This window comes from Indicator indicator, chromosome 1, assembly GCF_027791375.1.
Source record: "Indicator indicator isolate 239-I01 chromosome 1, UM_Iind_1.1, whole genome shotgun sequence".
In the NCBI taxonomy this organism is placed as follows: domain Eukaryota; kingdom Metazoa; phylum Chordata; class Aves; order Piciformes; family Indicatoridae; genus Indicator; species Indicator indicator.
Window position 1 is genome coordinate 123817983 of NC_072010.1, and position 26929 is coordinate 123844911.

The 26929-nt window shown below is 38.1% G+C and overlaps 1 protein-coding gene across 1 annotated transcript in view; it reads left to right on the plus strand.

The window, feature by feature from the left end:
• DMD (dystrophin) overlaps positions 1 to 26929 on the plus strand; it is an 851798-nt gene that overhangs the window by 250849 nt on the left and 574020 nt on the right. The window contains exon 39 of the mRNA XM_054391265.1: positions 23293 to 23443. Within this exon, the coding sequence (XP_054247240.1) occupies positions 23293 to 23443 (151 nt within the window). The remainder of the gene's footprint in view (positions 1 to 23292; positions 23444 to 26929) is intronic.

Below are 26929 nucleotides of genomic sequence, written 5' to 3' on the forward strand. Positions count from 1 at the left end.
TTGAACTATCACAGGGGAAGTTTTTGCTTTCAGAAAGTCTCTTCTCTCCTTTTGCCTTTTTTGGGGAGGAAATCACACTCATGGACACAGAGCATGATGGTTAAACTCAACATCCATATCTGGAGGCTGGCTGGGGTCAGAGCATTGAGGGGCATCCTCAGAGGCTTCCTGGCCACTGAAATGCCGGCAAAGGGGCAGGGCAAGGAGGGTGAGATTCAGAAGAAAGTCCTGCAGGGCTGGTGTGGCACTAGGGGAAACCTGTGAGCTACCACATCTGCCTGAGCAGCACCAGCACCAGGAGGTCCCCCTCAATGGTTTCAGCATGGAGCAGATGCCCACATCCCTGCTGCCGGGGGAATGGTGCAAGACCAGGCTGTCCAAGATGAAGCACCAAAACCTGTATTTTAGATCTAAATAGGTGTCCAGGGAGGCTTCTGAAGGTGACAGAACCAGAGGACACAGTCTCAATCTGCATCATGGGAGGTTTAGGCTGGATGCCAGGAAGAAATTCTTCACAGAAAGAAAGATTGGCCATTGGAATGTGCTGCCCAGGGAGGTGGTGGGGTCACCATCCCTGGAAGTGTTTTATATAAGACTGGATGAGGCACTTAGTGCCATGGTTTAGTTGATTAGATGGTGTTGGGTGATAGGTTGGACTTGATGATCTTGAAGGTCATTTCCAACATGGTTAATTCTGTGATCCTGTAACCAAAACTCTTTAGGATGCCTCTAAGATGGGAACATAGCTTGACATGAGTATATTAGCAATTCTGTTTCTCTCTTGTTCCTTAGTCCAAATTTTCATTTGAAATGAAAATACAGTCAGTACTTTTGAGGTAAGAAGAGTAAGTATTGGACATGCAAATAATGCTGTGTGGCATTTCCCTTTTGTCCTTTTTTTGCTCCTTATTTAACATTCATACCCAAAAAATGGAGGAGAAGAAAGTTGATGAAATACTCAAGCATCTCCTTTTCGAAACTATAAAACTTTCAGGAAATGCATGCATACTGAGTACACTTCTGCCCTGGAGTAATCTTGTACTGTAATAACATCACTACAGAGTCCCAACTGAGCTTTGCATGATTCTGTTTTGGCATCAGCTCTCCAATCAGTTTTGAAAATGTGATTAGATTTCTAAACAATACCTAGGCAGTCTGTCTTTTTCCTTTATAAAAACAGGACAATTATCCATGCTAGACTAAGAGAAAGAGATTTGTAGTTCCATAGCAAGAAAATACAATGGCTCTGTAACCACTTGCCTTCTGTGTTTCTATTGCTGAGTTTTCTATTTCTTATGGCACTGTAAGTCAGAAGCAACACCACTGCCTTCAGTGGGTTTGCACTGCTATAAATACAGTAGGACAAGAGAGTTAGAACCCTTGACTCTTGAAACAAGAGAAATCACTTTGCAGGAAGCTCTTCAGCTTTTGGTCTGTGGAGCAGTAGTGTACAATCATATAAGAAAAAAATTATAGAAAAAGACTTACCAGTCAGCTTGAGTCTCCAAGTCAATGTCCAACCAATTCAGTCTTATTTCTTGACTCCTTTCTCGGAGTTGCCATCTACTTCTACAGTTGAAATCAGCAGAAGCTGACAAAGATGTAGCACATTACCTGGTGAAAGACAGATGGGAACCGGTCACCATATCGTTATTCTCCACCAGTGCTGGTTACTTTGGTAACTGCTTACTGTAAACTGATGTCATGGTCCTCCAAAGTAGCTAAAGCAAGGAAGGGACTGTCATAATAACATAGGATGATCAGAGGGCTGGAGCACCTCTCCTATGAGGAGAGACTGAAAGAGTTGAGGCTGTTCAGTCTGGAGAAGAGAAGGCTCTGAGGTGACCTTCTTGTGGCCTTCCAGGATCTGAAGGGGGCCTACAAGAAAGCTGGGGAGGGACCTTTTAGGATATCAGGTAGTGATAGGACTAGGGGGAATAGAATGAAGCTGGAAATGGGGAGATTCAGGCTGGATGTGAGGAAGAAGTTCTTCCCCATGAGAGTGGTGAGAGCCTGGAATGGGTTGCCCAGGGAGGTGGCTGGGGCCCCATCCCTGGAGGTGTTTAAGGCCAGGCTGGATGAGGCTCTGGCCAGCCTGATCTAGTGTGAGGTGTCCCTGCCCATGGCAGGGGGGGTTGGAACTAGATGATCCTTGTGGTCCCTTCCAACCCTGATTCTATAGAAAGGTGGAATAAATAACATTGAGAGAGGCTACTAGAAGTGTTGAAACAGTAATGTATAACATTCTTGCCATTACCTGAGCATTGTGTAAGAGGCTAAGCCAGAGCAGAAATGATATATCAACATTTGTAGTCATTTGAGACACCTCAGTGAACTGCCTTTAATATCTCTCTGTGCTTTAATGGCAGACAGGTGAGACTGAAGCTGTGAGTGGGATTCTTGCCCTTTGTCCTAGCATTAACTGGTGACTCTGGGGATATGTTGTGTTAAGATCCTACACTCTTTCTAAGGTTCTGTTGGAGACAGTGGAGGTGCATGTTGTTTGTGATTATCACACAGCTGATTTCTGAGGTGTGCATGCTTCCACAATTTTGAATAAAGTAGGAGAGGAGAGTATTGGGGAGGAAGGGGGAAATCTCTAAACACCTCAAAGCTTTCTAGGACTTATCATTTTCCAATATTTTTGTATCATATAAACTTGTAGCTTTGATCAAAGTGTATGCAGTAGTTATTCTTTACCTTGACATTGAATTGTCTGATCTTTAAACCATAGATTAAATATCAGAAGTTTAACAAAAAGCAGTTTAAACTCTATAAAATAGTTTTTATCTTTTATTTTTAACTTCAAAACAAAACTACTGTCTTGCACAAGAGAACCAGGCAGCTAAACTCACTCTGTTCCTCCTTTTTTATTTGTTAGTTTTGTTTTATACTGTTCTTTCATTATTTTCACCTTTGTAAATCCTGAGATGCAATCAGCGTTCCTTGCCAGTTAGGCTAAATGACAGAAAGTTGTTTGCTCAGCACTTTTGAAGAGTGCCAAACTGATAACATACTCCAGATTCCTTACCTGTTTACAGAGGAGGAACAACAATAGCTAATAGTCTAACTAATAGGATTTATTTGGTCCCATGTGATGAGAAGGATGAGTAAACAAGGCACCATTATCAATAATGCATAATTATTGTGGACATTTGGTATTTCTAAAACTGCCCAAAAAGTATTTGTTCTCCTGTTGTCAGCAATAGTCTTAAAGGAGACTGAGTATGCAAATTCCTCTAACTAGCTAAACATGATGCTTAGGGTTGAGGATTGCCCATCTTATTACAGAATCACAGAATCAATAAGGTTGGGAAAGACTTCAAGGATCGTCAAAGTCCAACCTGTCACATATTTGCTGAAGGAGAGAAGGTCAAAGTGTAACTTTGTACACCCATAACAGGCAGATGAGAATGAGGCTTTACTAACAGTGTTCAGACTCCTGAAATTAGAAGCTGAGGTAAGGAGCAAAGTGGCCTATGTCAGCTTAGCCTTGATACTGAGGAACTTTTCAATCTCTGCAACAGACATCTATTTACCTCTTGTTTCTGCTTTATGAAATTGGCCACAGGTTGTTAATGACATCCTTTTAGAGTCGAAGACTTACAGTAATGGGTCCTGCAGACTGAGTTTGCAACTACAGCAGTAGATGGCCACAGCAGAACCGTTCTTGTTTTTATGAGATTGAGGTAGTTTGATAGATGTAGGTTTACAGTATTTTTGTACACATAGCACACCATATTTATGAGATGAGCAGAAAATCCTGATGAAAATAGCCATGCTAAACCAGGACATAGTCATGAAACTTTTGCATTGCACAACCAGTCAGTTCTTATACAATATTGCTGTAGGTTAGGAGCCTTGTATCAGGGAGCAGGAGGAGTAAGACTCCTCCACGAGAGAGGAGAAGTCAGGAGATGAGAGTGACCTGCAGTGTCCTTACTGGGGCAAAGGCCACAACATCTGTCCTGAGCAAGCAGAGGTGGTTGCAGGTATCAGGGTCCATGGATAGCACTAGCTGACTCAAATTGATGAACCAGGGCCAAGGTCAACCCTGGGAGCCTAGCCATGAGGCAAAGGAGACAATCCCAGAGATGTAACTGGTTCCTGAGTCCAAAGTTTGTCTGGAAGGTGAGGCCAACAACAGGACTGTAGATAAGAGGTCCTTCCAGGAGACAACCTGTAGTGTAGGTCCAAGGCACATACACTGTAGCCAAGGCCCAGGCCTGAGCAGGAATGGGGCTCTTGGGCCCATGGGTAGAGGTGTGGGTCTCAGTGAGGTCAGTAATACCATGATACCTGCAGTGCCCTGGTACTCTGCTGGTCTTAGCTGGTTTTAGCTCAGCTATCACCTTGGGGACTTTGTTTTGCTAGTGAAACAGACATTCTAAGTGGGAAATCTGAATTTTAGTCCTAGGCTCTTACTGCATCACTGGGTTTGTTCCTTAGTCGTAAAAAGCACACGAAACCTCAGCCACAGTGGAATGATATTCCTTGAATTGAAACATTTTCTTTAGTCAGCATTTTTGTACTCAATGTGTTGAAATTTAATGCAATTTTGAAATTATCACTCAAGTCATCAGTATGTAGCAGGCAAAGACTGAAAAGTTGAAATAGGTATTTGTGCCTGTACATACAGATAAGGGTATATATGCATGTTGCACATACACAACTGTACTATTCTATGGAGATAAGGAGATGACTGTTGAATTAAAATGCTATTAGCCAACAAAAAAAAAAAAAATTAGTCAAAGTTATGTAGAAAGACATTAAGAAGGTTTTACCTGTGACAGTGAAGAATCTAGCAATTAAATATGGTTTTAGAGAGTCTCATGTTAATGCTCTTGATATTGTAAGCAATATAAATGGTGTGTTTTATGTGTTTTCTACTAATATGCAGCTCCTTCTGTCACCCAGTTTTCTACAGAGACATATTTATAGTAAGTAGAATAAATTAATTAGAGAACCTTGTAATACAAGGATGTAATTCCACCTACTAAAACCCCCTGAAGGGAAGCCTTGAGATGTTTGCCATGTCAGGGAAGCAAAGCATAGGTAAGAAGACTTTGCTACAGTGTCAAAGCTTTTCCCTGGGGGTAATGTCCAAATATAAGAAAGATTGTTTTATTCCTCTACAGCTTGTTTTATTGAGCCTTTTCCTGGCTAGCACAGAAAGCAGTAGGATTCCTTCTGCCTTTCATCTCCTTCCCTTTCTTTTGTATGCCTGTGTCTACACATGAGCAACACCTCTTCTTCCTGCATAATTTCAAGCAAGCTAAACACCTGCTCTACTTTTCTAAATAGGTACAGCCATAACTTTTGAATCTGAAGCACCATTTTCTTAAAATCTCAGCCTACTTATTTCACCTTCTTTTGTTAAAGAGCGATGAAAGTAAGAGTGCTCTAATATAAGGCAGGTTTTGGGGTGACTGCAGTATTTTTACCTGTCTTTGCACAGTGCAATGTGCATAATCAGCAATTTCTTTCTTCTGCAGTTATGCACTACTTTCATAAAAATTTCAGTCCATTCAGTACTGGTGCTTTACTGCAGAAGCCCTATTAGGATCTGTACGGATCTTTGCTGATGCTGGAATGTTTCTATGACATTCTCTAGATTTACCTGGGACTGAACCAGAAATAATTAGGGACCAGAGAACTAAAAATATAGTTGAGCACAGCCTGGTCAAAAAGAATTGTTCTTCCTTAGTTGAACAACTTAACATGTCTTTCCCTACAGCAATTTGGGAGAGATTTAGTTGAATGTGAGAATGCTGTATTGATCCTCAGGAATTGGCAGGAGACTGGGAGCCTTTTTTTCAAACCTGCTTTAAAAGTTTTCTTTTAGGGAAAATCAAGCTGATTGTCATCTTGTAAATGAAACTGTACAACACTCCCCCTCCCTGAAAGCGGAAGTTCTTTCAGCCTAAAGAGCTATTTTGCTGTCACTACTTTATCCTCAGGGGACTATAGTTTTGTGTTTCCTAAGTTACAGAAGGAAAGGGAATAAAATTATCTGTAGAGAACCAATTGCAAGATCTTCTGCTGCAGTTAGCTGCTTTACTCTGGTGAGCAAGAACGATTTTTTTGAGACTTCTTTAGCTCTGCAGACAGGGCAGGGGGAATCTCAAGACAATCTATTTCAGTGCTGTTTTCTACTGATAAATTAGTTTGGATTGTAGAACTACAGTTCTGCAAACTCTAAGCAAAATGTAACAATATTTTGAAATTATTGGTTATTGTCCAAGCAGTATTAGAAACAGTAAAAATTTTTTTGCTACCACTGGGTAGAACATGCCATGAATGGGATTGGGATATCAGGTTGTCCTTGAGGGAGACACTGCTACTACCTAGACTTCCATTTCTCTCTAGCTCATGTATCTGGCAAGTGGATCTGAAAAGCTGGAGAAAAAATGTGGTGCTAGGCTAAAAATCCCTCAGATGCCAGCTGCAAGGTAAGGTGGGAAATATTAATAAGGGCAGGAGAATTAAAGCCTCCTCAGTCCTTGTTGTAAATCCACACAAATAGATGTACCTTATTGCTCTTAAAAGCATCTCATTTATTTTCTGTAAAAGCTGAGTTGTTCATTGTGCTAAATATTAATAATTATAGAAGATATACTTCCTTCTAGCAAAGAGGGTAAGTACTGAAATAGGAAAATATGCATTATTCCAACAGAAACATTACTGCTTCTTCATCTGTGTCTTTCTCACAGCTTTCTTCAATATACTTTCTTGCTTAGATGTTCTTTTCTGTGAATTTAATGAAACTTGGAATGTTGCTGCAGTCCAATCTATATATTATATTCAATATAAGTCTGTGTTCTCTAACATTTAAAATTCTTTTCATGGATCCTGGATAATTTTCCTAGAAAGAGTTGTCAGGGTCTTTTTATGACATGCAAGAAAAAAAAAAAGAAAAAGAAAAGAATATACAGTCCCCAGTGGCTGCAGCTGGGGAAATGTGCAGAAAGAAATAGGCCAAGTGTACATAATTTCAAAATGTTCCTTCACTTATTCTCTCATAGTGCCTGATTAATGGTTCTCTATGCCACAGAAGGGTAATAAAGCCCCTAACATCTTATTGCTGTAGACATACTTTCAAACTCTGTATGTGCCAACTAACATGACCATATTTAAAGGACAGACAGCTCCATCATGCTGCCCAGCTCTTTATGCTAACAGAACACCCAGAGCTTTCTTCCATGATATAATACAGAAAAGATTTATAGTCGGGAATTTTTATACCAAAGTGGGTCTCTCTGAAACATCAAATATGAGTTATGAAAACTTCCCTCTGTGAAATATGCACCACAAATATTCTGCATAGCTTCAAGTGCTACTTTCCAGGAGGTTCCTAGAATGTGTTGATAAATTCCTTCTCCAAGAGACAGAGGAGCCAGCAAGAGGAGACACCTGTACTGAACCTTGTTCTCATCAACAAGGAGGGGCTGGTGGTGAATATGAAGCTCAGAGGCAGACTTGTTTGCAGTGAGCATGAAATGGTGGAGTTCAAGATCCTTAGAGCAACAAGGAGGGTGCACAGCAAGCTCACTACCTTATACTTCAGATGAGCAGACTTTGATCTCTTCTGCTTGGATCTGCTTAGTAGAGTACCATGAGATAAAGCCCTGGAGTGAAAATGGGCCCAAGAAAGCTGATCAGTGTTCAAGGATAATCTCTTTCAAGCTCAGGAGTGATGCATCCCCCCCCCCAAAAAAAAAAAAAGAAGTTTTCAAGGCCATGTTGGATGGGGCTTTGAGCAACCTGATCTAGTGGAAGATGGCCCTGCCCATGGCAGGGGGTTTGGAACTGGATGATGTTTAAGTTCCCTTCCAAGCCAAATCATTCTCTGATTCCATGGTGATTTTTAATTCCTCTTTTTCTTTCCATTTTTCCTTCATCTTTTTCCATTTTCCATCTTTTCCTTTTGTAACTAACTCTCGCTGTCCAGTGGGACTGACATATGGACTATATGAAAGATCAGAGCCTCATGATATGTGAGTCTCTTTTCTCTGATGAACGAGCTATGTCTGTTCAGCTTTTATTGATTCTTGCTGTACTGCTGTGTTCCCAAAAGACTGGATTTCTGTTTAGCTCTTGTGTTCTAAAGAAAAAAAAAGTGGTTTCAGGTGGGAGATAACTGAAGACAGATACTGCATTAAATTTAACTGTTGCAGTCTTAAACTGCATAAACTTGAAATCTATTTCAATGATATTCTGCTTTTTAACTATGGTGAATGAAGAATAGAATGTGTAATGCAGACTCTCTACTACCCAGAGACTTTTATGAAGACCTTAGCAGCAGTAGCTGACCATCATACATTATACAGAGATGGTTTCTAGCATCACATCAGCAACAATTTTATAACAACTTACTTGCATAATTGGAGCTACCTTCATACCTATTTTATTCCTTGAGATCAATGATGAACTGACAGAAGGATACTGTGAATAGGATTCTTTACTAGACTTATAAGGGACAGCCAGAGCTTATGCTTCTGAGAGCTTCCTCCAGAATTGATAGTGGTTTTCTGGAAGTTATTCCCTCCAGGCATTACAAATTTTCCTAAGTTGAATGAAGTGGTAGCATATACTTGCATTGCTGACTCCACCCTTATTTGCATCCCAGGATGGCTTCCCACAGCCCAAGAGTGTACAAAACCTGCAATCCATCATTATTTCTATTTAATGGCGACAAGCTGAGCCTTCTGGCTGCCTATTTGTCTTCAGCAACCAACTGGATCCAGACATCTCGTTCCTTGCATGGAAATACACTCAGCTATTCTGTGGGCAATTAGACTTTGGTTTCCAAATTTTGCATCAGTATATCAAATTTTCAGATCACATTATGCATTCCTCTTAACTTTCAAAGACAACGTGTTGCAATGCTCCTGAATTGTGCTGAATTGTGCAAGTATAATGACTGGGGTCCTTTCATTTGCACTGAGAGGTAGCTGAATTATGAAATTAGTACATTTAGTGTCAGAGTCATTTCTTACAAGCCTATTAATTAAGAGTGCTTAGGATGCTACAGGATCTGAATGATGTCATAAGTGGGAATTTGAAAACTATATGCCACAAAGAACTCTGGAATTGTCAGTTTTGAGAATGGTTTTACTTTAATTAATGCAAACATTTAAAGGAGAAAAGTTATCACTATTTTTGAAATTTCTCTTGTATGTGCTGAACATGTTCAAGTCCACAACTTCCTACTTTCATCTAAACTTGGAATCCTTTTGACCAAAAAACTGTTGAGCTAAACAAAATATTGGATGCACGAAGTTCACTTTGTCCTTTCTATACTCCATTCAGAGAAGAGGAAGGAATGTGGTTATTTAATTTGGGTATTGCTAAGACTGAAAGTGTTTTCAGTATCAAGGGAATCAGTGAATACACCTTCCCCTGCAGTGTCAGTACAGCTACATATAGTGTTGTATCTATACTGCCTGTATCAGGATCTAGGTAGTGTGGTGGGTTGAAAATTCCCCCCAAACATTAAATTGCCAGCCCAGCCCAGCTGGAAGCATATGAAGCTGTATTTACAAGCAAAACTGCAATCTACAATGGAATGCAATGAATGTGTACAAAATATACAGTATTTACAATATTTACAGGTATTTACAATTTATAAACAGCACAAGAACCCCTCTGGCCAAAACCCAGGGGAGCTAACAGCTTCCCCTTCCCTGCCTCCTTCCCTCTACCCCCTGGACACAAAAGGACAAGAGTAAGAGCGGAGAATTGTTTTGTTAGGATACTCAGCCACAACAAAGAACACAGCCAAGGTCAGCAACGGCAAGCAGAAGCAAGTTAATGTCTCCCAGCATGAGGAAACAAAAAAAGAGAGAAAGATAGCTTACAGAACCAAATTTTATGTCTGTTATCTATCCAATGGGATTGTTTAGAACTTATCATTATTTTCATTTGTACACCCAATAGTGATTTATTTACATTCTACCACTTTCTGTTCAAGATCTGTGGAAAATTTTCTAGGCATAGCCTGAAACTACCACAGGTAGTTATGTTTTCTATTCTTTACATTGACTATAAAGCAAAAATAAAATAACCAGATGACTTTTTGAGATACATCTGATCAGATTGATCTCAATCTCAGTTGCTATAGAGGTAATCTTTTTTGTGCAGTTTCCAGAATATTCTGCCTGTATGCAGTATGTTTGTTCCATGTAGACACTGTAGCCATTCCTTGGGGATTCCTGAACATCCAGGCTACTCTAGTTGCCAAAGTGTGAAAGTCTGGTAAATCACCACTCAAAAGAGTATGATGATAATTATGCCTAAAAGCAGTAATCTGTTGCCAGAATTGTTAGGGCTGGCAGGCATCTCTGAAAAGAACATTGAGATTCTTTCCTGTGTTGAACTCCACTGTCCAAACAGACACATGCAGTAAGTCCTGGGGAAACTGAAGGAAAGAGATTTTGCTTTTAAAGCACTCCTGAGGTATGGAAATGATTTTTTTTTTTTTTTGCTTTGTTATTTTGAATTACACCGTTATGTAATCCAAAAAATGCATCATTGTCAACATGCTCCAAATCAACCACATAAAGATGAAATGGCCTTATAAGCAAATGTATTTCCAAGTCCCCAAAGGTTTTGTCATTAGAATGTCTTATTTAATACTATATTATGTTAGCTTGAAAATAAATGACAAGGCAAATGTTTGTAGTTATATATAAGCACTTTACTCAAGTCTTTAATCCCTAACTTCATAATTTTATAAGGAGAGTGAAAGGAATTCTTCTATTTTTCTCTGAGTTATGACATTGCTGAACAATCTTTTCTCTTCTTCATGTTATTTAGCGTATAGATAATAACTTCCTGATGCTGACCTTTTTAGGCAGCTGTACATCATTTAAATTCTCCATGTTACCAGTAGTACAGTCATACATGTTAGCCAAAATGGCTTTTGCTAGTCATTCATGAAGGACTTTTAGCTTAATAGGCTACAACTGACAGTGTCTTAAGTTCTTTTTTATTCATAAGATTAATATAATAATACTTTGAACATTTTTCATATACATAATAAGAACATATCTTTGTAGAGAGTATATATTAGTATACATACATATATATAAAATCCCTCATAACCACCCCATTTAGATTTTTGAGCTTTTAGATGGTAGTACTTGCCAATATTATGATAACATTTGCCATTCATTTACTTTTTTCACAAATTGAATTCTATTTTCCTGATTTTCCTGACTATTGCAAGTATTTTATTTAACTACAGTAGATCATCATGATGCATTCTCTCCTCCATTAATACAATTTTCTCTACTTTCCCCATTCCTATAATTTCTGTAAGATTCAACAATATTTTAGCTTTGGGAAAATAGAATTGTTTACTATATGCTACTCTTACAATAAGACTTAGTAACTCTTACTTGCACCTAAGTCTCTCATCTGAAATGAATTTTTAAATTGAAAAGGAAAAGGCATTTTAAATTAAATTTTATTGTAAACTTAAATAAAACCCAAACATTTATTAAAAAGGCTTCTAACTGACTGAAAGGCAAAGGTAAAAAAATATTTACTGTAAGTATAGGCACCAGTATTTTAGGAAGATAAGGCTAAGTATTCTGTTATTATTTTGATTTCCAGTGCAATGAGGAAGCCAATATTCTTGTGCCAGTATATATATTTCTATATATATCTGCCACACCTTAAGTGGGATAAATAATATCCTTCAGGCTCAGAGTCAACAGCCAGCATTAGCTTTCTGTTATTCCTCCTGCTTTAAAGCCACCATTGTAGGGGGATTTTGAGATAGGCAGTGGAAATAAAGAAGTGAGCAGAACAATTTTGGAGGATAAAACATGTTATTACAGGTTGAACTAAGAATCCTGTCATTGGAAATCATAGGATTTAAGCACTTCATAGTAATTACAGGAGAATGCTGTTGGGACATCCTGTAATATATACCTCCAACATTGCATTACACATACTCTGGGGCACAAATTCACTGAAAATACTTTTTTTTATTATTATTTATGAATTGTGGTGGTAGTTTGAGGAATTTGTAAGTGGTGGTTTCCTCCAACTGGGTATGACTTCTCAATTTTCTATGATTTTTGGGTATAGCATCTGTTTCTGAGTCCAGGCTATGGAAACTATCATTATGTTTTGTTCCAGAATGGATCTGAACTGCAGCAGAACCTGGAAGACAAAATATCCTGATAAGTTTCACTAGTGTTGACTATGTCCATGAGTATTTTTATTTGGGTCAGGATCACTGGATTGCTGTGTTCTGTCTCATACTGAAAAGTGCACTGGATTCAGTTCCGATGAAACAAACCCAGAAGAGGCTTTCACCAGAAGCCTGTTTAATGTACTTGAGTGCTTGGGCACTTGGTCTGTGGGATGTGGGTATAATTTAGCAAGTCAGACAGGCTAACACTCCTTTCCAGAACGTGGCTATGCCCTCTATGCTGGCTGCCCCACCTTTCAGATGCCATCCTGTAGTCATAGGTACTGGGATTTTGAAGGACAGTGGATGTTGTTTAAACAGCATCATGCAAGTTATTTGAGGCTTCAGGCTCTGGTGGTAGAAGATAGCACTGGAGCAGTGCAGAAGCAATGTTTGAGAGGGTCAGGGCCCAGTGAGGCTGAGGTAGGGGACTGCAGGCAGGGTAGTCCCATTGTGCCTGGAGGTGAAGAGCAAAGCCAGGCTGGGTGTAGTGAGCAAGATGTGCCATGCACATACCTACAGAGTATCCTAGGTCAGGGCTTGAGCCTAAATATGGCTCTGAAGCCCTGGGCAGAAAACCTAGATGAGGTTTTTCAGACTTGTTTCTTGTTATGTATTTGGGACCCTGGAAGGAGCCTGGAGATCCTGGTTCGGGGCAGGGGGAGCATAGCACCATGACAGAAGCAAATGCAATTTTTCTCTCCTGTTTCTTTTCATCAGTTGGATGCTACCATGGAGTGGATAACAATAACACACTGGAGCATCCTGGCTAGAAGTGCAATGTTTGCTGTCACCCATCATAAATATGAAATCTGTGCATAACCCCTTACATGAAAGCAGAAAAACTAGCTTGGATTTCTGTAAAATCCAGCCACTGTTCTTTTCATGCTGAGTGTTTGATTTGGGAATTCTTATCATGGCAATTTTTAATGGTTTCACCATGACGTGTTATGAAACTTGTAATTTTATTACCAATTACTTTTTTTTTCTTTCATTTTTTTCTTTTATTTTCTTTCCTTTCCCCCCTCTCTCCCCCCCCCCCCTTTATTTTTTTTTTTTTTAATACATAAGGGATTAGCAATAAACTATTCTCTTACCTAGGTCCCAATAATCAAGTCATTTATTTTATTTACAGAAAAGTTATTTATATGTTTAGGCAAAGTTCTTATTTCATATCTGGTTTGATGAAGGAAAACCTTGTAGGAAAAAAAAAAAAAAGATGGAATTTTGAGTCCAAATTCTTTTGCATAACACACATCACATAGCTTAGAAGAAGAGTACATGCTTTATAAATTATATGAGGTGTTTCTTTTTACACTAGTGACATGTGGCAACTATTTGAATCCAATGGAGTTTTTTGTATAATTATTAATTTTGAATGGTTATTAAGTTTATTGGTTCTCACTTCCTAAAAACGAAGTGGTATGCCTTAAAACCAGCAATGCCTGACAAGATCTTGCTTTTTCAAAGACAATTTAATTGTCATTGTCTTTGGTACAGTGATTGATACTGACTGGTATGCTATCACTTACTACAGGATGGGAAATTGAGTTACAGACTACTTGGGGCAAAAACAGGGTGCAGGAGTATGACTAGAATACACACAGCTGAGTTGTCCCAGAATGGACAAAATCTGGGAGTAAATCTTGGTGTAGCAGTGTCTCGAATGAGATCACCACTTTTAGTCCAAGTATAGAAAGAATATGTAAATTAAATATAAATTAAGAACTCAAAATACATGAATTTATGAAATAAAATTGAAACATCAACATCTCTGAAAATGGGTTAGATGTTTGTTTAAGCAATTTAATTGTAAAAGTTGCTTGACAAAGCCAAATTTTCTTGTTTTTTTTAATCTTTAGGAAAGGCCATAAGTATTAGTTAATGCTCTCACATACTAATACATAATTATTTATACTACTTTGATGTTTTGTATATTTCTTACGAGGTGCTAATTGTGCTGAATCAAGTTGACAAAACTGCATAATTTGTAGGTTAATATTAGCATAATCCTACAGTACATTGTTTAGCAGTATAGAAATTACATCTACTGTCTGTTTTTTCCAATATGATGAATAAGAATGCATGTCTCTAACCACTTCCATGACATAAGTAATGACTTTTAGGAAAGTTTATAAGTAATCATAGAATCAGTCAGGGTTGGAAAGGACCACAAGGATCATCCAGTTCCAATCCCCCCTGCCATGGGCAGGGACACCTCACACTAGATCAGGCTGGCCAGAGCCTCATCCAGCCTGGCCTTAAACACCTCCAGGGATGGGGCCCCAACCACCTCCCTGGACAACCCATTCCAGGCTCTCACCACTCTCATGGGGAAGAACTTCTTCCTCACATCCAGTCTGAATCTCCCCACTTCCAGCTTTGTTCCATTCCCCCTAGTCCTATCACTACCTGATATCCTAAAAAGTCCCTCTCCAGCTTTCTTGTATCCCCCTTCACATCCTGGAAGGCCACAATAAGGTCACCTCGGAGCCTTCTTTTCTCCAGACTGAACAGCCCCAACTCTTTCAGTCTGTCCCCATAGGAGATGTGCTCCAGCCCTCTGCTCATCCTCATGGCCTTTGTGGGTATTCTTTTTTCATGTGGACCAATTGATTGTGAAGTCTTGTTAAAGTAGAACACACAATAGAAATGAGGTTCATTGTTTATCAAGGAATATTCACAAAAAAACTCAAGGAATTTGTAGAAACAAATACAAAATTGAGATTTGATTTGCAACAAACCAGTAACCCTTTCTACCTCATCTCGTGTTCATGATTTTCCTATATTCAAGGATCTTTCCTTCCACCTTTGCATGGCTTCTTAAAAGTTGCAACCTTGGGACAAGAAACATCAAGTTCAGTCCCATTGTACAGAGTCCCACTGAGAGCATATCCAAATTGACATCTGTAAATCTTTATGCAATATCATGTACAATGTTACCAAGGAATATTGAATTTTGCCAAAGGTTTGATGATAGCTGAAGAAGGAAAACGCCAGTCTTTTATGTCTTAATGTAAATTGGGGTGCCTATTACCTTGGTAGTTGTCTTTGGTTGCTTTTTTGCTTTCCTGCTTTTCACAGGCAAAATAAATCCGTTATGTACTAATGAGAAAAAAATGAAATCACACCTTCGAGCCATTGCTTAACACATTCTTTGCTGGACTGTATACAGAAAAAAAAAATAGACCAATGTACCAGCTATTTTTCACTTGTCAGCTCTAATCTACTCAACTCAAAGGCATAAGGCTGCCCTACTGAGTTTCAGAGCCCATGTGCAATGTGTGCACCCCTAGGAATGAATACAAGTCTCACACATTCTAGTCTGGAGTCTATACGGAACTGCATCCCTGCTTGTGTCTTCCTATCAAGCATATGCTAAGAAAAAGTGGAGACCAGGGCACATCAAAGAAGTGCACCAAATATCAGACAGTCACCTACTATTGACACCATTTTCACCTATGCCCATCAAAAGGAATAAGATAAAGTAGATGAAGATGCACATGAGTGGATACATTGGGGGAGGGGGGTATTGTTGTTGTTGTTTTTAGTTTAGTTGCTTGTCTCTGACAGCAAACAAGGCCTAGGTAAGAGTATGCAAATTGCAAGGCCTGCAATGACACCTTCCCAATCTCCAAATCGTGTGACTGGGGACTCCTAATGCAGTCATAGTCTTTCTGACTTTTCATAATCCTCAGAGTGTTGCTCTTTTAGGAATTCACTTATGAATTTCTACCACCTACATTCTGCTGTGCCAAGATTTCAGCAACTTAGCTGCTCGATATTTGTAGTTAATTAGCCTTCTCCTTTTGTGAGTCTTGAACTTGCCACCTGGTAACAGCATAGCAAATAGTAAAGCAAACAAAAGCCTCTTTGCTTTGTAAATGTTAAAACCGCTATTTTTAGTAGTTCTGTGTGTAAAAGAATGCAATGCATAGATTTAGCAGAGGAAGCACTCACTCATGTATACCCATAACGTGCAGTATGAACATGACGCTGCACGGTGATGTCTTCTTCCACCTTCCATTCAAAATGGACTTGCATCTGTCAATGCAGCAACAACTGCATTTTCTATTATTATTTTAACAGTATTTAAGTACAATTAGTTACTGAAAGAGCATTGAATTCCAGTGCATTTGCTTGTCCATGAATTTTCTCTGCTTTTTACTGGCTTATGCTGAGAGTAACAAGTTTTTTAAAACATGAGCAATAAGCACTAGTGTTTAATCTTCAAGTTTTAAACATTCATAACTTCTCACAGATTTTTTTTTTCTTCTCTTTGCCACCCTTATTAGCCAAAGCAAAGGCAGGAAGAAAGGAGAGTGATGGGGGATTCAATTTGCAAGTGCCAGAATGCGAATTCAGGGAGACTAATATCAGCCCCTACTGAATTTTTGTATTTAAGCTGCTGATAAACTTCTTCATGCTGGGAAGAGTAATTTCATTCTGTAAGGAACAGAAGGAAAGCTGTTTTAATGTAGTGCCCCAAATGAGAAACCAGACTGGACCAAATAAATGGATTTAACTTTCATTTTCTAGATTTTTTTTTTGTAATGTAGAAGAAGATTTTTCCTCATAATTCAGAGTAAGATAGTTAAAAAATGGTTTGACTCGTTTTGAAAAATAAAATATGTTAAGCATGATAAATTATCACACTCATTTTAATAAGTAACTCAGGTGAGTGACTGAAATTTTTAATCAAATCAATGGTCTGCTTGCTTTTAACAGTGCTAATAAATGAAACACTCACGGCAAATATTGAACAATCACAGAAATCACAGAATGTTAGAGGTTGGAAGGGACCTCCAGAGATCATTAAGTCAAATCCCCTGCCAAAAGCAGGATCACCTAGGGTAGTCCACACAGGAATGCATTCAGGCAGGTTTTGAAAGTCTCCAGAGAAGGAGACTCCACAACCAGGGCTCTGTCACCCTCACTGTAAAGAAGTTTCTCCTCATGTTGAGGTGAAACCTTCTATGTTCAAGCTTGTATCCACTGCTCCTTATTGCTGCACACCACCAAAAAAAGATTGGCCCTCTCCACCTGACCTCCACCCCTCAGATATTTATAGACATTGATCAGATCCCCTCTCAGTCAACAACTCTTGAGTTCATCTGTAGCTAAGCAGAGCTAGGAATCTAAGTGTATTTCTTTAAAGATATATGATTTGTACTGTGATTGTAGCCAGGTTTTTGTAACAGCAATGAGAAGTAGATCACGTTTAAAGCAGTGATTTGAAAACTGTGATGCCTTCAGTTGACACTGCTTAATAAAAACAGAAAAATGCAAAGGGCACAACCGATAGGGCAAAAGTTGAAACAAATGCCTAGCAGTCTCAAGAGGATTGTAGTATATGAAGTGAAGAGAGCGCAGAAGAAAGCTGCAGTGGTGCAAGGAATTACAGCAGTGTAGGAGATGTTTTATTACCATAACACTTTTTGGTGAAATGTCTTCAAATTATGCATTTCCCTAATGTATTCAACAAAAAATATTTTGAGTGCATGAGCTCTTGCTTATTCCTGAAAGATAGCTTGTAGTATTCATTTTGATGCCTTAACAGCAATATTCCACCAAGTGTACTATGTAGAAATTGTTATAAATCTTTGTATTTATTTTTTAACTTCTTAAATAGTCACAGGTTTTTTGCACTGGCTGTTTTGTATTTGGGCTTTTCTAACAATTTCTTAGATGGTTGATACTGTGTTCCGATATAAAACCTAAGACTGCTATTTAAATAACAGTTTCACAGGATACTAAAAACTTGCTGCATCTTGAATTTATAGGAAGCAAAGAGACTTATGTTAGCTGCTATGGGAAGCTGTCAGCTCATAAAGACTCAAAGGAATCCTTCCATAAACTACTTTTTTGATCTCTAAGTATTTTTTTTCCCCTTAAATATTTTTTACTTTCTGCTAGTAAGATTCTGTGTTCTGAATACTATGGTATATTCAGAGACTCCATCTTTGTATCTCATCTCTATTAATGACAAAACTGATCATATGATCAATCAGTGCTGAGCTCTGACACCTTTTTTTGTTGTGGCTTTATCAGGCATGCAACCATATTGAAATTGATAGAAAAAAGATTGCCTGATCTATTCTGACCTCTTGTCTGTGTCCATTTCCAATGAAATTTACTGAATACATTGTTATTTATTAAAGTGGTTTGGAATGCATATTTGGACTGTGTAGGACTAAGCAGTAACTGTTCTCTTTTAAATCAAATAATGGTTCTGGTGTTCAGCAGCTATTAACCTCAGGGCCCATGAATCAAGTTGTACTTGAGGAAGAGAAAAAAGTCAATTCACAGACAGTTGGAAGACTACTCTTCTATGTAGAATTTAGCCTTAGAAAAGTCTTCTCTGTTCTTTTAAAATGTGCTTTTAAAAATAATTTAATTAATAATTATTTTTCCTTCAACATCTTGTGAACAAACTGAACAGTACAAGGAATACTTTTATCTCGACTACTTTTTTTGATCAAGTGTGTGGTTTTTGTTTCTTGGGCTTTTTTGTAGAGAAAGCAACAAACACTCTCATTGGATGCAGGGGGGAACATTAGCACTAAGGATGAGAAAGCTGAGGTACTCATTGCCTTCTTTGCCTCAGTCTTTTAATAGTCAGACCAGCTATCCTCAGGGTATTCAGCCCCCTGAACTGGAAAACAGGGACAGAGAGCAGAATAAATCCCCCCACAATCCAAAAGGAAGCATTTAGTGACCTCCTATGCTGTCTGGAAAATCGTGCAGTCCAGATAGGATCCACCCAAGAGTAGGGAGGCAGCTGCAGAGGATCTTGCCAAGCCACCCTCCATCATCTGCCAATCATCAGTCCTGGTTTAGAGATGACTGGAGGCTTGCCAGTGTGACACCCATCTACAAGAAGGGCCAGAAAGCGGATCCAGGAAACTACAGGCCTGTCAGTCTGACCTTGGTGCAAGGAAAGATTACGGAAAGGTTCATCCTGAGTGAACTCACACAGCATGCGCAGGACAGCCAGGGGATCAGGCCCAGCCTGCACAGGTAAATGAAAGGCAGTCCCAGCTTGACCCAGCTCATCTCCTCCTATGACCAGTGACCCACACAGCAGATGAGGAAAAGGCTGTGGATGCTGTTTTTCTGGAGTTCAGCAAAGCATTTGGTGCTGTCTCTGGTTGCTCATGGCTTAGACAGGTGTACTCTTTGCTGGGTCAGAAACTGTCTGGATGACTGGGCCCAGAGAGCTGTGGTGAATGGAGTTAAATCCAGTTGGATGACAGTCTCCAGTGGTGTTCAAGGCTCAGTTTTGGAGTCATTCTTGTTTAATACCTTTGGGGCCATTCTTGTTTAATACCTTTACTAATTATTTGGCCTCAGCAAGTTTACAGAGGACACTAAATTGAGTGGGGGTGTTGATCCGCTTGAGGGTAGGAAAATTCTGCAAAGGGATCTGAACAGGCAGGATCCATGGGCCAAGGTCATTTCTGTGAATTTTAACAAAGCCATATGCTGAGTCCTGTACTTGGATTACAACAACCCCATGCAACACTACAGGCTTGGGGAAGACTGGGTGGAAAGATGCTTGGCAGAAAAAGACTTGGGGTGCTGGTGGACAGTCATCTGAACATGAGCCAGCAGTGTGCTCAGGTGACCAAGAAATGAAAAATAGTGTGGCCAGCAGGAGTAGGGAAGTGATCATGCCTCCTATATTTGGCATTAGTGAAGCTGCACCTTAAGTAATGTGTTCAGTTTTGGGTGTCACAGTATAAGAGAGACATTGAGGCACTGGAGTGTGTCCAGAGAAAGCCAATATCACTGGTGAGGGGTCTGGAGAATACGTCTTATGAGTAGCAGCTGAGGGAGCTGGGAATGTTTGTCTGGAGAAGAGAAGGTTGAGAGGGAGACATTATTGCTCTCTACAACTACCTGAAATGAGGTAGTGGTGAGGTGGGTGTTGGTCTTCTCTCTTGAGCAGCAAGAAATAGGACAAGAGGAAATGGCCTAAAGTTGTGCCAGGGAAGGTTTAGATTGGATATTAGGAAAAAAATTCTTTACTCTGTCTACAACTACCTGAAATGAGGTTGCAGCGAGGTGGGTATTGGTGTCTTCTCTCAAGCAATAAGCAAGAGGACAAGAAGAAATGACCTCAAGGTGTGTCAGGGAAGTTTTAAATTGGATATTAGGGAAAAAAGTCTTCACTGAAAGAGTGGTCAGGCATTGAAACAAGATGCCAGGGAAGTGGTGGAGTCCCTGTCCCTGGAGGTATTCAAAAAATGAGTGAATGTAGCATTTTGGAACATGGTTTAGTGGTAATGGTAGTATTGGGTTGACAGTTGGACTTAATGATCTTACAGGTCTTTTCCAACCTTAACAATTCTATGATTCTGTAAAAAAAAAAGAAACAAAAAAAATTTTTTTTTAATCTCATTGATTGCAAACTGTGGGGATTTTTATGCCTTATATTTTCCCTATCATATTTTTAATGTAACAGAATAAATACAAAGTGTCTGTTTCACTGCTTGCTGATCCAAATCCATTTCACATATTATTAATCAGAAGTGATTACCATATGCAGCATATTAGAGGTAAGAAAACCATATCTTTGTAAGGGTGTGCTCAGCACTGTGTGGTGTTAAAAGCTTTTAAAACAAAGGTGAGACCATAGCACCAATAGAATAGAAGAAAAAAATTGTTTTCTTCTAAAGAATGAAAAATCATCAGTAAAATTGAAGAGATGGTCTGATCTCCCTTATAGAAATGTGATTTCATTTGGTGAATTAAATTCTTTAACGTTCAAACAATTGTAGAGTTTGTCCATATAGAAATGGATTTATTCATAGAAAAATAATTGAGCATCTTTGTTTTCATCCTTTAAGCACACCCTAAAACCTATCATAATCCTGTAACGGAGGATTATTAAACTAAACAGTAGCATGTTTAATGATGATCTGCTAACAAAACATTCTAGCTAATCTCTGATTATGGGGTCACATTTCAACATCAATCCAAAACACAAACTAACTGAATTCCTGAAGACATACACCATGTGGAAAAAAAAAAATCCCAATTCTTCATTTTATTTCTTTAGTATTTGGTAGTAGCTAAGGCAAGCAGATCTTGAACCAGAAGATCAATCAGTCACTCTGGACAAAAAGAGATTAAATCTTCCCAAAGTGCTAGAGGTACTTACATGATCTTTTATGTAGTGGACTGTACACCTGAAGAAGTGGTAGTAGTATTTTTCATTCTTGCTTAATGTGCAAACTTTTATATTTTGATATTTTTCTTTCTTTTCAATCATTCTTTTATTTCAGGCAACTTTTTTTTTCTTTGCATAACTATATCAAATTCCCAAATGGAAGTGAAACACACACACACTATATATGGGTTTAATAAAAGGTCCCTCTACACAATACAGGTAGAAATTTCTTTGAAGAGAATTGCATTTTCTTTTCAATAATAATAAATGGACTTTCATATCCATTGGAGAGGCAGACAAAATGAGTTTCAGTAAAACTGGAGCAGAAATGTAGTGTATGCCTGGGATACTTTGAGGTAGTCTCTGACTACAACAATTTCCATTAAAAAATATATATAGTGGTTTGCATATGTATTATATATAATATTACAATTCATATTTCTATAAAAAAATTCCTATAATCATAATAAGATCATGGGACTAAAACCAGGGGGGAAAAAGATTTAATGGTGTGTCTATTGATTTTTTTTTTTTATCCCAGATTTTTTTATCTTAGAGCAAATACATCACAGGTATTTTAAGCTATTTTCTCTTTGAAAAGGGTCTAAAAATCATTGTCTAGCCACAATACCAGTAGTGTGAGCCAACAGTGTCCATTTGCAGTGTTAGTAGCTATAGGAATCTGCTAAGGTGCCTTTTATCAGTGTTCCCTTCATGCTAGCATCTAAGTAACCTGACAGAGGGGTATACTCTGTTACACCAAGGCCTGTATTGTACCTATGATATTAGAGAGGGTTAATAAAGCTGTTAGTAAATTTAAATAAATTTAAATTAAATTTAATAAATTTAAAACATGTTTTGACTATGGAATTCATTTGAATAATTGAAAATAATTTTTAAAAATTATAAGATACTCATTTATGGCACACAACGATGATTTCATTGTTCAGAAACATTACCATTTCTGTTAAGGATGGTTAATACATGATGGTATCACCATCACGGTGAATTCAACCTGAAATATTCAACATGATTAAGGGAGTCAAACATCCTTCTTCCAAGGAGAGACTGAGGGAGCTGGGATTGTGTAGCCTGGAGAAGAGGAGGCTCAGGAGTGACCTCATTGCTGTCTACAACTACCTGAAGGGGGGTTGTAGCCAGGAGGGGTTTGGTCTCTTCTCCCAGGCAACCAGCAGCAGAACAAGAGGACACAGTCTCAAGCTGTACCAGAGGAGGTTTAGGCTGGAGGTGAGGAAGAAATTCTTCACAGGGAGAGTGGTTGGCCATTGGAATGTGCTGCCCAGGGAGGTGGTGGAGTCACCATCCCTGGAGGTGTTCAAGAGGGGATTGGATGTGGCACTTGGTGCCATGGTTTAGATAGTCATGAGGTGAAGGGTGACAGCTTGGACTCGATGATCTTTGAGGTCTCTTCCAGCCTTCTTGATTCTATGATTCTATGATTCTTTGGTTTGGAGAAGAGGAGACTAAGGGGTGTTATTTATAAATATGTAAAGGGTGAGTTCCAAGAGGATGGAGCCAGGCTCTTCTCAGTGATGCTCAATGACAGGACAAGGGGTAATGGATGGAAGTTGAGGCATAGGAAGTTCCAAGGGAAGAGGAGGAAAAATTTTTTTTTCACTGTGAGGGTGACAGAACACTGCAGGGTTGCGGAGTCTCCTTCTCTGGAGATATTCAAAACCCACCTAGATGTGTTCCTGTGTGATCTACTCTAGGTGATCCTGCTCTGGCAGGGAGGTTGTACTAGATAATTCTTCGAGGTCTCTTCCAACCCCTAGCATTCTGTGATTCTGTGATTAATTTTTCTTTTTTTTTTTTTTTTTCTTTTTCCCTGCTCTGTATCTAGAAATAGAGCATTAACAGGTAGTTACTTCATCTCCTTTTATACTTGCAGACGGTTTGACAAGTCTTTGGATAAGTGGCGGCTGTTTCATTCTGACATGAAGAAATTTAACCACTGGCTAACGGAAACTGAAGAGAGGCTTTCAAGAGCACAGATAGAGGCTGGAGACATGGGTCATGCAAAAACTAGCCAGTTTCTCCAGGTATGATTTGTTTAACTTATTTCCTGGGGTTTTTTTTCTGCAGTGATTAGAAGTTTGCAGGTTGGGGTACTCTGTGCAGTTTTGCAGTTAGTTCATTTAAGGATTTCTCGTGTTGAGTGGACAGTGGCAGTTTTGGTCAAATATTCCTAATGGCCTTCTTAACTATTAGTTTTCACTAGTTTGTCTGAAAATAAATTTTTGAAGAAAGAAAAATACAAGATAACACAGAATATTGTAACTATCTTTGGTCTTTTATTTAAAGTGCTCATTCGTTTCCATTTGATACTTACGACCATCAGAAGAATCAGATTTAATTTTAAAATCTTGTGGAAGAAATGTGGTTAGCCATTGAACTGTGCAAGAGATATTCCACAAACGGTGTCTTGCAAGTATTGCTTATTTTGCCTGTTTCATGTCTTAATCAGAGAACCTTGAGGATGAATTTTGTGAAATGCAGTGTGACAGAATAGCCACTTAGTTCCTATCTGTCCAGTTCCTTTTCTGTGCTTTTCATCTTGTGAGGGCTTTGACCATCATAGGGAAAATAATGACTCCGGTTTCTTTGTAGTTTGTTTCATTTCCTCCTTGCATGATTGAAAATGTAATGAGTACAAAGAATTAATTCTAAACTGATGTTTTGCAAGTTGATAGGTTCAGATGAATAACACAGCTTGAGTAATTTCTGGTTTCATGTTATAAATTACTACCTGGGAATAAGGGGAAAAAAAATCTATTAAACAATTCAGCAGTTGTACATTTGAATTCCTGAACTGAGTTACTGGATTTCAGGTTGAAATAAGTTGAGGCTATCTAAATATTAGAAGTAGAGTTTTGTTTTAAATGAATTACTAATCTACTTGTTTGGCTTACAGTTTAAAAAAAAATCATTAGTTTTGGAATTTTAATACTTAAAATCACCTTTTTAAGCTTTAGAATGCTGTTTCATAATGGTAAAATTGCTGAACTGAGAAGGAAAGCAAATTATGTGGTGCAGTTATATAAAAAAGGTGTAACTGTTATGTAATAAATTAAGCTACAGTAGTTAAAATACCAGGTAAACATTTTTCTGCAATATGCTATTAACCCTTTGAACACTGAAGAAGCCTAAGATCTGGCCAACAGTGAGTTAAGGCATCAGTTTGTTGTATGTAAAAGATAGCAGAGCTTGTGTGTATTTCCATTGAAATTTTGCCTCCCTTTCTCTGTGCTACAGTTTTAACCATTTCTTTGAAAAATCTACAAATACTTAAGTAAGAGGTGTTTCTATGTGACAAATAGTAATGCAGTGTCACTGTGTTCTCTGCTTTGCCTCTACTCCATCACCATTCTCAGCACTATTCTGGTATCCTTGAGCAGCTTCTAATGGACAAAGATGGATCCATGGAAAAGTGTTCATTTCTTATTTTCTAAACCCTTTCTGAAGCAATAGTTCCTCTCTGGGAAGAGGTTGATTTTTGACAATGTCTGGACCAAGGGCATGTTATAACTAGATATGTAGCACATTTCAAAGTACTAACAGAATAGAAACATAATTTTCTTCTCATCATTGAGAAATTCATACTGAATTGAACATCACACTGAAAGACCCTGAGATAATGCCATTGTGCAGAAGCTTAAATTTCAGTATAGAACAAGAATGCTTTTGTTTTATATTTGCCTTTGACCTAGGCTCCTTCTCATTTGCTATCCATTTGTTATATTCTTATACAATATATGAGAACATTTTGAATATGTTTGCAAAATACATTTCTATGATTTTCTTTTTGCACTCTATCAAGCTTTTTCTTTCTTCCTTTTCCCCTTGTGCTAGAAATCCTAGGAACTCACAAATTTGTCTCTCAAACATTTAGTTCAGTGCAATAAACTACCTTTTTAATGAAGATTCTCATAATGCAAAAATATTCTAACTAAAGTCAAGAATACAGATTTTCATGTGAGTTAATATTTATTTGTGAAAGAATGTTTAGTCTAAAGTTGCATTTTTCCTGTTCCCTTTCTTGGTTCCATATTTTACTGGGTCTTGTTTGAAACGTGTCAGGCTTCTGTAAGGCTGACAGAAGAGATGATTAGAATTTCCATTTGATAAAGTTTAAACAGCTGAATATTTTATTTACTACATTAGCAACTTGTTTCATTAATGAGATCATGCTGCTTAGTGAACCATATTCAGAATTAACAGGATTTGTTTGAAAATGCCTTCACAAGCAAGTGAACAGTTTTCTATTCAACAAAGAACTGTTTTGGGGGAAAAATAAATATATATATACACAAAACATTCAGTGTAATACTATTTCTAGGTGAGACTGCTTTGGAAAAGTAAGATCAATTTGTTTGTTAACATTCAGTAAACACATAGAGTCACATGTTAATGCAAAATGAAACAGTCAACAGTTTGGATGAGGTGATTATGTTAATATAGGTTAAGAAGTAATTACATTCTTTTATGTGTATTTAGGGAGGGGAGGTGGGTTCCTTTTCACTGCACAATGGCATGAAACTAAACAACATTTATGCATTATATATAATGTGAGCAAAATTTAATAATAGAATTGTTTCTATTTCATGCCATGAATACTTAAATAGTCTTACTGTGAATTTTACACTAAGACTTTTTGAAAGAACTCATGCTACTGAAAGAAATATCACATTTCACTTTTTAAAGAAATTGTAATTGACTTCTTTTGTGATTAGGAGACAGGATTTAAAAGGATATTTTACAGATAGCACATCATATAATCCCTTTGAAACATGCTGAACTCTATCTTGAAAGTAGTTGAATATATATATATTTTTTTTTACTGTCATTATTCTGAATAAAAGTCTTTTCTGTCTCTTCACTCCTTAGTCTGTGCTGACTTCAACTTCCTGCATTTGCACTTAGTTTATTTACTTTTGTTCCAAGAATGAGTTGTAGTTCACTTTTATCTACTCCCTGGTGTTTATCCCCCTCTCTTCTTATAGACTGAAGTAATTTTCCCTATTGGATTTCATTTGGTAACTAAACCTGCAGTTTTCTAATCTGCTTTCATGTGATAGCTGGACAACTTGATTAATTTCTTGTACCTATTTCTCTTTCTGAAAGAGGTGCTCTCAAAATACCACACAATTATGCAAACTGAAATGCAATCATCAAGACAGCTCAGGTGCTATATTTTATAGTTGAATCTTCCCATGGCTAAATGCTAAAATATCATTTGCAATCACCTCTCTAAAATTTGTTGTTTTCTTTTTATTTTTTTTTCTTGTGGTCTTCCTTGCAGTCCCAATCTACATTCCATTTCATATACAAATAAAACGTACTGAAAATTGGTGCCAGGTTAATATGCGACAAAGAAGCAAACAATAATTGTGGGTGTGTTTGTATGTCATATATAGAGGCTAAAAAGATAGCTGCAAAAAGAGGGATTCATCAATAGTTTCAGGTGTAGACTGCCATGATACATTCATGAATTATTATCTGAGAATTTAAAATAGCATTCTTGTTCT